This window comes from Cannabis sativa, chromosome 5 (genome assembly GCF_029168945.1).
Source record: "Cannabis sativa cultivar Pink pepper isolate KNU-18-1 chromosome 5, ASM2916894v1, whole genome shotgun sequence".
NCBI classification, from domain to species: Eukaryota; Viridiplantae; Streptophyta; class Magnoliopsida; order Rosales; family Cannabaceae; genus Cannabis; species Cannabis sativa.
In genome coordinates, this window is record NC_083605.1 from 34938469 (window position 1) to 34951146 (window position 12678).

Consider the following 12678-nt stretch of genomic DNA (forward strand, 5'->3'; position numbering starts at 1 on the left):
ATCTTTCCTTTAGTGATAGCCGAAGTGACGACAATCTCTAACCATATAATATAAAAATGAGAGATTTTTATAATTAAATAGAAAATTAAGCTTAAAATATCAAATTTTTCTAATACTACCGTGGGTAATATTTATGAAAAGTGTACCTATAACTATACAGTATACTCAAATGTTGTTTAGTTTTATAAGTTGACCATTTATTATTTGCAATCATTGTTAGTATTAATTAATTGTGATATTGTTTTTTTTTTTTTTTTTTGTGATTCTGAAAATAGAAGGGCGAGAATTGCAGAAACAACTACAATGTTTACCCTACCATGTTACAATTCTATTCCGTTATTTACAAACCAACAGGGTCCTATGCCATCGGTTACAGACCGGTGGAATAGGATTGACTGGAACTGAAACCCTATTCAATCGGTTCCAATTCGATGCATGCAGCTCCCTAATTTGTCGGATAATAATAACCGACCCGGAAGAAAGGCCCCACATAAGCGTCGGTTTTAAGGGTCGACGGGAAAAACAATGCAATCGGTCTAAAATCCACTGAAAAAGTACTTTTTAATTTTTAGTAGTGAATATCTTATTAAAGAGAAATGTATATATGGTGATTATTATTTATTATAAACGAGTTGGAATAAAGATAAAAGAGAAAACACTACAGGATGAATTAATAGCTATTAATTCTACAGAAAACAAAAAAGACTTTACAGCTCCAAATTAATGAAAGCATTAATTAGTTGTTCAATATACTCAATCCCAACAACAGATAAAAATTATACAATTTTTTTAAAAAGAAAAAATTAGGTACCCAATATCTGTGAACAACACAGTACTAGGGGTTGAGTATAGCTGCATATGTTGATCAGTTGTACTCATGGATCAAACTTCCAAAGCTTTTCGACTTTAATATATTGGCTAGCCATATACAGCCTTGATCAGTAGTTGACCTGAGCTATACATACATACATATATATAGCTGTAATGCATACATATATATATATATATATATATATGCCTTTTGACAAGTATGGGTTGCTACAAAAACTCTACATAAAATGTATAAGCAGCCATATATACACCTTTTATATAGTATATATATAGCAAGAGGATATGATATATGATAACATTTATATGAAAGTAAAAGTAAAGTAAGTTCATCAATAATATGTTGGCGGCATATATAGAGTTTGATGAAAGTAATATAGTAAGATAATATTTATATATAATATGTATATTTTGATGTAGATCATCGTTTGCGCTTAGATTTGAGAGAAGTGACAGACTGAGAGTTGCTGTGCCAATTACGCTTTCTTTGGTTGATAAACCAGTTGTTAATTTGCTTCAATTGCAATCCTGTTTCCTCCACCAGCTTTGCCTTGTCGTCTTCCTGCATCGGTTGCCATTTAATATTAACTAAATTAATTACATTTTCTATTATCTGTTTTTATTTCCTCCAATTTTATAGATTGTTAATAAAAAAAATTGCAATACCAATTTTTCACTACAATACTTGTGATTACTTGTAATCTTGTAAATAGAAAAGTTCTAATTTTTTTTACATGACCATAAAGTATATATAGTTAGATAAGAATTCTCACCAATTAATTCAGAATATATAGAATGCTAACTGATTATTGCAAGCGTATAAATACCAAGATAAATGCATGCGAAATATAACTAACTAGCTATTTAAAAAATAAATTTTGGCATCTTTGTTTCTAAAAATTTGTGATAGATTCCTACAACTATATTATACAAATAATTATAATATCTTGATATACCAAAAATATTAAAAATAACTATAGATATCCCAACCATTTTATATATTATATATAACATATACTTCAGAGTTCTCACTAGGAACGCTCATGATACCCCATTACCTAACTTCATCCCCTTACTAGTTACACTCTCTTTTTCTCATTCTTTTTTATATTTTGTGTGTGTGCACTCCACTCATCAATAAGAGCTACCATTCATGATACAGATTCTACATTCAAAACAAAAGTCTCTAATATATTTATTTAGATAACTAATTATTAATAAACTACAAAAATATAAGTTAATTATTTATATGATAACATCAAAATCAAAATACTATATTTGCTACTGAGATATGATTTATATTATATAAAAATATATATATCTCACGAAATGTAATATAACCATTAATTGTTTTATTTTTAATTATCAGTCATGGAAATGGAAACTGTATAATTTTATAACTCTCCATGAGACCCATTAAATTTATATAATTGTACGTAGTTTACAATTGTTAATATTTATCACAACACAAGTTGAGATTAAGCTCGGTATATTATATATATAATTGGTATGCAAAAAAAAAAAAAAAATTGTATTAGATTAATGTAAATTATTATTGATGTTAAAACTCAGTATCAAGATTCAAGAAGATCTGTTTATATATCATTATATTGACTCGTGTTTCAGATTTAAAACATATAATTTTCAATGTATATCATATCAAAAGATCGATCGACTTAATTTGATCATATTTATTCTTCCAAATCAAATCAAATTTAGCAAAGCGAGTTGGGATCAGATCAATGCATCACATGTATATATATATATACATATATGTTAATAATAATAAAGGTGATACATATAGTTAATTATTATTATTATAATAATAATTATATGTATAAATATGCTTACAGTTGGGTAGGGCCACTTTGAATGTTGTTGCCACCAATTCTTCAGGACCGTAGTTGTGTCCCCAGGCAACTTTCCTGCTCTTCTTTTTCTTAGTATCTCTTCTCTTACATCTTCAATTCTTGACTTAAAACCCTATACATACACACACACATACATTATGTATAATCTAATAAGAGCTAGTATATACTATATATAATCATATATATGTATATTATAATGAATATTGAATAAGATATATGCATATATCTATATATACCTGCTTGAGTTCAATCTTTAATTCATGGCGAACTCTCTCCATTAAAGACCTCTCAGACTCAGTGGGAAGTAAAGGACCAAATCCCATCATCATATCATTATTATTGATATGATCCCCATGACCACCAGAAGATCGATCTAAGTAATCCATCTGACCCATTAATAATTCATCCTCATCGTCTGACATTGTTGCACCCGTTCCTTCTCCCAAACTTACTCCTGTTCATCCACAAATTATTATTATTTTTTTGGTAACCAAGAAAATTTGATAACAATAATATCAAAACTATACAAAACAAGGGCCAACGCAAGAACACACTGGCGTATATACTAAATGTACAGCTACTTTTTAATCAATATAAAGCGAATAACAGAAATATATCTGTGATGTTTAATTAATATTAACGACTGTACGCAAAATAATATATATATATATATATGTATATATAATATATATATATATATATATCTGTGTGTGAGTGCACATATTGTCATCGAAAAATTCAGAATATACTTATCCTATATACTATATAATACTATTTTTTTTTATGAACCAAAATATATAATACTATTTAAAATCTTATATATAAATATATCATGGGAGCTATCAAAACACTATGATTGTTTAGTATCAGTATTGATATCAATTTTTTTAACAACATTACTATTAGGCACCAGTGGTATGTAGCACATTCTCGACATGTCACGTTGCGATTAATTAGCGATACTCCCTAAAAATTATTATATTAAATTATACGAGATCAATAGCCATATTGACATATAGGAGGGTGCTAAGCACCACTGATGCCCTTTAGCATTTCTTTTTTTTTAATCATTATAATTCCCACACTCAAATTACATACACTTCTTATACCCACATAATTAATAACGTGATCCTTATTTAAAAATATAAATAGTTAATATTTAATTAGCATTATTCATCATAAGTCACAGTAGAATTGCTTAAACAATGTTCATAAAAGTATTTAATTAGAATTTTTCAAATTATAGTGAAATGTTTTACTATGTAAAATTATCATTATATTTAATAAAAATTATCATTATATTTAATAAAAAATAATGAAGCTTTTTCTTCTTGAAAAAAAAAAATTATCATTATATTTAATAAAAATTGAGTTATAATAATCGCATTCCAATTACGAAAATCTCTAAACCTATATATAAGTGCATACTATGTGTATATTTATATTATAATCGTTTAAGGCTTGCACGTATATTTATTTGTCTATGGATCCTAAGTCCAACTAATTCCAAAGATACATATGAGAGTAGTTTCTTTGAAACTTAAACAAAAGTATATGCTGTCTCAACTATATAATTAAACAATAGCGTAGTACTGTCCAAAAATAAATTTAACTAAAAATATATCTTTTATTAAAACTAGAATCCAATATATACACACACCAAACACTTTTTCACTAAGGAATAGAAACGTTTAATATACCTTTATCCAATCAAATTTCGTGTGTAAAACCTAAATTTTATCAATAATTCATTAGGATATATGATCAAATCTTCTAGCTATATATATTTAGTGTTAGTACCCCGACACCTAGCTAATACCAATCTTCTAAGATAATATATATATTTATATTGATGCCTACCAATAACCAAAGTTCATGCATTATAGGTAGCTTTAAGAAAATTAAATTAAAAAAAAAATTATATGAAGGAACACTAATCTTCTAGACTTGCCCCAAATATTATACTGATACCTATATTGGTTGGTAAGTCCAAAGAAAGAAAACATTATTATCGGTTGGGTTGGTAGTGTAATGTTGGTGGTAACCTCTATTCTATCACCGAACTAGCTAACAAACTATATGTAATATATATTTAAATATATATATATATATATATATATATTTTTCTTTATATATATATATACCTTGTTTGACCCTACAACCACAACCCACTGAACACAAAATCACCACATCATTATTATTTTGGAAAAAGAAAAAGTCTATTTTTGCCTAAGTTACCCAACTCATCGAAAATGAAAAAAGAACAACTCTAGCTAGCTCTTTCTTTTTTTCTTCCTCTGAAATTAATTCAAAGTAATTATTTAGTTATTATTATAATTATAAACTCTTTTTATTAAATCAATTTTAAATTGCAACTAATTATTAAATAGCGATTATATATACCTGTGAGAGCTTGTAAGGTGTTCTCAATTTCACGGCAAGCCATGACTGCTTCAACGGCATGGATTCTCACATGTTGTTGAAGTTGTTCTTTAAAAGTACATAATACTATCAAGTATTGTGCCTAAAAAATATAAATAAAAATAATATTATATATTAATTAATAATCATAACTATGGTGGTGACTTAATATCATTATTAAGTTGTACTAGTAATAGTAGACCCAGAAGTTTGTCAAAACTACTCATAATTTTTTTTTTTTGATGAGAAAAAAAAACTACTCATAATTATTAAATTAAAACCACACAAAATTAATTTTCCCAAGCTTTGTAATAGGAACATGACTACAAATTTACTAAGTTATAAGGGTAATTTTGTTACGAATTAATGGTTATAATAAAAATCAACAATATATATAATCAAACTTTGTTATGTAAGAAAGAACAAAAATAATTTATAGTTTAGCTCTTGTGTAAGAATATTAAATGATATGTTTAAAAGGAAAAACTACTTAATTAGAATATATATGTATAGTATTGTGTAAAATAAAAACCAACAAACTTTGATGAAGAAAAAAGAGCAAAACTTTATCCAAACTAATTAAGCAGAGTAGTAGTGTATTAAAAGCATAAGATCATATGTATAGAGTTAATTACTTTTTAATTATGTATATATAAAAAAGAGAAAAACTTTATATATGAATATAAAATAAATTAATTATAATTACCAAGAAATTGTCGAGGTCTTGACGGTCATGGTGGGAAAGGTTGTTAGAATGAGCAAGGGAAGCGTAAGAACGGAGCAAGTGGTGGGACTGAGCTAACTGAGCATCGATCAACGGCAACTGATCGATGGGTGTGGCCACGCGCAGACAAGACACGTGAGCCGCCAACAACTGCTCATACAAAGGATGAGTCACGATCTCAGCCTTGACCTGCCGATCCTGGTCGCCGGAGATGGAAACATCACCACCGCCACTTGAACTAATATTAATGTTCATATTGTTCATCATTCCAAGCCCACCTGCTTCTTGCATTATTATTAGGCTTCAAATTTGAACAAGAATAAGCAAGAGAGAGAAGGGGTTTATTATGGTTATAATTAATGGCGTAAGAGAGATGAATTATGTAATATATTGGGATCTGAGACGCAAAACTTTCTGCACCAATTCTGAGAGACTACAAGGATTTTTCATACACAGAGAAAGAGAGAGAAAAAGTGAGAAATGGGGCTTTTTTGTTTTTTTTGGGTTTTGTTTCGTTTGATGTTTTTGAGAGAGAAAGAGAAAGAGTTATAGAATCATTACAATTAAAGGGGTTGGAAGCAAGGTCAGAAAAAGAAAGAAGATAAAGCTGTTTCTGTGGCCTGACAATTTGATTGCTTTTTGTTCTTTTTTTTTATATATATTTTAATAATTTAATTATTTTGGACTTTGTTAAGAATAAACCATCTATACATGGGTCCATATCTTATTATTATTATTATGATAAGGGATATCAATATGTCTAATCCTGATTAGGTGTGGAAAAAGAAAATACAATTTTGGAAGGAAAAACAAATAATGGGGTTTGTAATTTATTTATTTAATTTTGTTTGAATTGTTTGGTGCTTCCTTTAAATATTATTATTTATTTCAACTAACTATTAATTAAGAGAGTGTGTGGACACATCTCGGTGTAGATTTATAAACCAAGCACACTTCTTTCAAATCGGCTATTTAACCTAATATTATGAGTATTATAGTACCTTAACCTATCTAATATTATACTTACATAGTGGCTAATGCTCAGGGTTCGCCTTGAATTGAAATAGGCCTATAGAAAAACAAATATTGGTTTTTTTTAAAAAAAAAATTAAATAGTATTTTTAAAAATTATTAAAAATATATATATTTTTTTAAAAGGATATTTCTTGAGAAATTTACATGGTTTATTAACTTTTGTCATTTTCTTACAAAAATATTGTCAGGCAGTATTTTTTACTTTTTTACTGTATTTTTTTATAAGTTTCATACTGCAGTATACTGTGTTAAATTTTCACTGGTGTTCTACTGGTGTTTTACTAGTGTTCTACTGTTGTTTTGAGTTATACTGCTTTGTGTTTTACTGGTGTTTAATAAAAACACAGTATTTTTGAAAAAAATTCCGTGTCACAGTATTTTTGTAAAAGTTAACCCAAATTCCAGTATTTTTGTAAGTTTCCCTATTTCTTTTATCTTTTTATTTGGGCTCCTACGATAGGTGGGCCCTAACAGGCCTGGCCTTAGATATAGGCGGGCTAGGCCTGTGCCTAGGGCCCACCTAGCCCAGGGCCAAAAAAATTATTTCCCTTTTAAAATTATACAATTTTTTTTACTGATTTTGAAATTACCACATTTTTTTCTAAATAAAGGCCCAAAATATTTTTTTTTCTATGGCCCACTAAATTTCAAGGCCGGCCCTGGGCCCTAAGCACGAGTCTAGCCATCTTAGCTTAGGGCCGGTCCTGCCAATGGTCTTTCATATTTTTTGGGAAACTTACAAAAATACTGACTTTTGGCCCAATCTTTACAAAAATACTGCGCGAAAATTACTTTTATACTGTCTTGACTATTTTTTTTTTCTTTTATACTGTAAACACAAAAAAAAAAAAAATGAAGCCTCCATCTTCCACACTCACGGACAGAACCACCACATGAGCACCATAACAATCGACAAACAATCATTAATTCCGGTGAGATTGAGAAAAAAAAAAAAAGTGAAATCAACATCAAATAAATAATCATGGCAAAACAACACTAAAACAAATCAAACAAAAGAAAGGAAAACATGATTAAAAACTAAAAAATGTTCTACACAGCCTCAATACCTAATGCAATAGTAGTTATATTTGCAAGCTCAATCTTAAAAAATCAGAATAAAAAAACTACTAAAACAACACAAAAACAAATATAAAACAATAAGCAAATATAACCACTTAAAAAAATATAAAAGAACCACACACCTCAAAACTTTTTTTCTAGTGAGCTCGTCAAATGTATTTTTAGGATAACCAAAATAAAAAAAAAATAACCACAAAATAACCATAGAGAAGAAAGAAGAAATGTATCTTATAGCCTCCATCTTCCACACCCACGGATAGAACCACCACAGCACCACGAGAATATCCAAAAAATAATCATTAATTCCAGTAAGATAGAGCAAGAACAGTGAAATCGACGTTAAAAAAGTAAATTATGGAAAACAACCGTAAAACAATACTAAAATAAACCAAAAAAAAAACACTAAAAAATAAATACAGTATATTGCATTATAAAACTTATAAAAATACACAGTAAAAATTATCGTCTGTCAGTATTTTTGTAAAAAAATTACAAAAGTTAGTATATTATGTAAATTTTCTTATTTTTTTCTATAAGTTATGCCAATAGTAATATACACCAACTTTTATGGTGTTTTACATGTTTTTTTTTTTTTTTAGCAATGAATAAATGGTGTTTTACATGTTAAGACATGTCCTTTGGTATTTTTCTTAGTAGCTATGTGTGGACGCTAGCAAGTGTAAACTGTGTAATGCATGTAAGCTCTTCTTGTTTCATTATTTATACTTTGTTTGCTTGTGCGGTTATTTTATATACAAAATTATAATTTAAACTTTGGCAATACAAAAGCTAGTTTTGAACGCATGATTCACTCAATTGTTTAATTTTTCGATTATTGTATAAGCACATAGACACACAAAATAAAATGATAAATAATAATATAAATTGGAAGCTGAAATTTCGTATTTTAATATTTTCAATTTTATTATTTAATTAAATGTGGAATAATAAAATTGGTACTGAAAACAGATTTTATGTAGTTACAGAAAATAACTCTGTAACTCCAGAAGAAACCAGAAAAACAAACAGTGCAAAAAAGTAAAAACACACAAGATTTTTGTACGTGGTTTCAACAATCTTTTCAAATTGTTACTAGATCCACGGGGCCACGCCCAGAGATAAGATTCATTAGATCGGTCTCAATAATATAAAGTAATTGACTTATGCATAAATAGACTCCCTCTTATTATATGCTGGAAGCCTGATGTATTTCACCTACTAACCGACTCTTGATAAAACTCTAAGAGCTCGAAATCTCTTCGATCACCTTGAAGAGTGCTTGCTTCCTCCCGATGCAAGACTTGAAAAGTAATCTCTTGAAAGCTTTGTAAAACCTTCTCTCGAAGGCTGCACTGATGTCTTCTTCTTTGTAGACTTGAATTACAGACTCAAGACAATACAAAATACATATAAACAGAGTAAGAGTTTAACAACTCTTCTCTACAAAACAAAGACACTCTTTCCTTAAGATATGAATACAATTTTAAGTGTATGAAAGAGATACTAAACCTAGCTGCTATAAGGTGTATTTATAATCAATATACACCACTTACACACGGTCTGAACAAGACCCCAGCCCACTAGAAACTTCCCTAAAATAAATCTTTAATCAGCCTAGGAATTACTATTTCAGTACCTACAGAATCGTGGGCAGTAAGTACAACTCTCCTTTTATAAAAAAGGAAAGTTTAGCTCTAGTTTTTTCTTCAAGAAATCTAATCTAAGAAAATGGGAAACTCACACAAGATCAAAATATACCAGCTGGTTAGATAAGAATTAATTGTGCAATCAAACTTACCATTTTTACCTCAATTTCAATACATATAGGAAAGCTAGACAACTTTCTTTCCAAGTTTGGATACACAAAATAAGGAAACTAAATTAAACATACCAGCCGAAAATAATAATAAATAATAAAATATTTTTGTCAATTAAATATGCCAACAATATAATTAACAATCTCCCCCTTCGGTACTTTGATTGACAAAATATTTTATTATGAGAAAACCTGCATCAAGTGTTAGAAACCAAAGCGAATAACTTTTTAAAGATAACAGAGTATAGATTATACTCCCCCTGCATGAAAGCACTCTAACACATAAAACAAAGAACTTTTTTTATACGGAAAAGCATACAAACCGAAAATAAAGCAACTTTTTAAACAGAAAAGTGCACAAACCACAAACAAGACAACTCCCCCTAAAATAAGAGTCCAGTGTTGCAACAAAAATAAATACTACTCCCCCTTTTTGTCTATCAAGGAGCCAAAGATAACAAAAAAAAATGAACAAAGTCATAATAGTTCAAGCACACATAAATAAAAAGCAAGAGATAAAAAATGGACCACGTATTCATGATGCTGTCCATCCTCCTGAGAAGTAAGGCTTGACTTGTCTCTATTCTTGGGGTCTCTCTGGGAGTTATCCTTATACAAGGGTGGAGGCTTCCGGTAATGTGTATTTTTCCGGGTGGCGAAGTACACACGTTCATGAGTATCCGTAAGCTCCGTGTATTGAGTGTATTGTCGAGTATACCCCCTTTGCTTTCATTTGTCCTCAGTCTACGTGCTACCATTGAAGGATCTCTTACTCCAGGAGCTTTGTTGAGCTCCTGCCATACTGGTGGCTGGTGTGGACTGGGACGGAGTTTGGACACTCACCCTAAAGGGGTTGCTCATGGGCGCACCAATATGTGACAATGCTAGAGTTAAATCGAGGCTTTTATTGTATCTTGGGGTAGCAGAGAACTATACTCTGCTTGTTTGGGGAGTGGCAGGAGGTGGAGCTCCTGGAAGTTGCGCTCTTGGTGCATATCCTGACACCCCAGTCGGGTAATACCTTCTGTAAGCCACTATCTAGGTTTCTTCCAAATTGATGTATTTTTGGACTCTCTTTTGAAAGCCCCGGAGGCTAGCTGCTCCTTCCTACTGCAACTCATTCCAAAAAGGGGTTCTCGTACGGATTCCAGCCTGAAGAAGGGCCAGTTATTGTCCGTTGTCCACCTTCTTGGTTTTCAAGGCCTCCTCTTTGAATCTCTTTATGAAGTTCTTTAGGGTTTTTGTGGCAGCTGTTTTATGATGGTTAGGGCGCTAATCTAAAGGTTGATCTTTCTTGCCACAACTGTCGTTGGTAACTTACTTGCAACTTGTTCCAACAGTGCACTGATCCTGGTTCCAATTTTTTGAACCATTCTTCGGTAGACCCGCTCAGTGTTAGTGGAAAGCATAGACACTTTGCGTCGTTACTGACCCTCATGACGGTCATTACCCTGTTAGATCGGGACAAATGGTCACTGGGGTCCGTGTTGGAAATATTTTACCAGGATTTAGATTTACTACCATGTATGTTTCATTAACATCCTAATATGAATTCTAAAACAATGAAATAAACATATATAAAGTTTAGGAAACCTTACATTGGGTGCAGCAGAATATAATGACTCCTTCCGTTCAGATCTCTAGCCCTTGTTTCCTTTCTGTAGCAGAGCATCACCAAGATCTGAACCTGGATCTCTTTCTCTCCTTCCTTGATGCTGAATCTCCTTCTTGTTGATTGGATTCTTCACAATCTTCCATACTATGATTGAGATACCGAGATACCACTTGATGTGTGTGGGCACTACTCTATCACTAGGGTATTTCGAAATTGAAGAGAAGAAAAGAGAAGAAGAGTGGCGGCTATAGAGAAAGAATAGGAGGCTCAGGTTTTTCTCTTAAAGGAATAAGATGCATGTCATAGTTTCCTGAAGCCATCACTTTCTATTTATAAAATACCACATAGGGTTAGGTTTGAATTGTATGGCATTAAAATAATAAAATATTAAATGATAAACCCTATATAAGTGGCCGGCCATATTAGTGGATAATGGGCCTCACTTTTTGCAATTTGCTGTTTTATCATTTCTACATCTCATTTTCTCAAAAATGCCAATCTTTCAATTCAACCATTTATATGTCAATTCTAATAATTTAATAACTAAAAATTTATTATTAAATAATATTGTCATTTAATATATTTATTAATTAGACATATAGAGTCTCTTAATTAATAAATAAACCTAGAATCTCTTTTCTTTACAATTTCGCCCTTGCTTAGTGAAAATTCATAAACTAGACATAGTCTAACTTTAGAATTATAATTGATTAATTAAAATCAATTAACTGAGTCTTACGAGCAATATGGTCTCAACTAGTATGGGGACCATGGGCCTATATAACCGAGCTTCCAATAAACCGAACCGAATTTACCAAGTAAATTCCCTAACTTATTAATTCCTTATTGAATCCACACTTAGAACTTGTAATTGCACTCTCAGTCATATAGAACGCTTTATATGTTCCACGATATAAATACGCTATTAATTATCCATTGTTATAATCCTAATTTGATCAATGACCCTCTAATAGATGATCTACATTGAATAGGCACTAAATTGCCCTTACACCTTCAATGTATTTTATCCTTAAAACACTTAGCTCCGTATAAATGATATTTCAGCGAAGTGAAATGAGATCTCAACCATTTATCTCTGTTTAGCCAAGCTCGAAGGATATCATCGTTTCACTTCTAAATTCCTATAGAAGTTATAGACTCCATATTTATGTTAGCGCTCCCACTCAATTATACTATCATGTTCCCAAAATGTACGTATCACCCTGACTGTCAAAAGTAGGCTTAACTAACAAATCAAAGAACATGTATAATACTCTGGAGATCGAAC

The 12678-nt window shown here is 30.4% G+C and overlaps 1 protein-coding gene across 1 annotated transcript; it reads right to left on the reverse strand.

Annotated features, from left to right (window-relative positions):
• Positions 1-666: 666 nt before the first annotated feature.
• On the reverse strand, positions 667-6475 carry LOC115716984 (homeobox protein knotted-1-like 7). Its single transcript, XM_030645909.2, has 5 exons — positions 5827-6475; positions 5103-5223; positions 2936-3153; positions 2680-2811; positions 667-1390 (listed from the first exon to the last, which is right to left on the reverse strand). The coding sequence occupies exons 1-5, from the start codon at positions 6133-6135 to the stop codon at positions 1250-1252; spliced, it is 921 nt and encodes a 306-aa protein (XP_030501769.2). The 5' UTR covers positions 6136-6475; the 3' UTR covers positions 667-1249.
• Positions 6476-12678: the final 6203 nt, after the last annotated feature.

Excerpts from the sequence above, each read along its gene's own strand:
- LOC115716984 (XM_030645909.2), bottom strand. The coding sequence starts at position 6,135 with ATGCAAGAAGCAGGTGGGCTTGGAATGATGAACAATATGAACATTAAT. Across the intron at positions 3,154-5,102 it reads CACCTTACAAGCTCTCACAG|GAGTAAGTTTGGGAGAAGGA; the intron begins GTATATATAATC and ends GTGGATGAACAG. Across the intron at positions 1,391-2,679 it reads CAAAGTGGCCCTACCCAACT|GAAGACGACAAGGCAAAGCT; the intron begins GTAAGCATATTT and ends CAACCGATGCAG.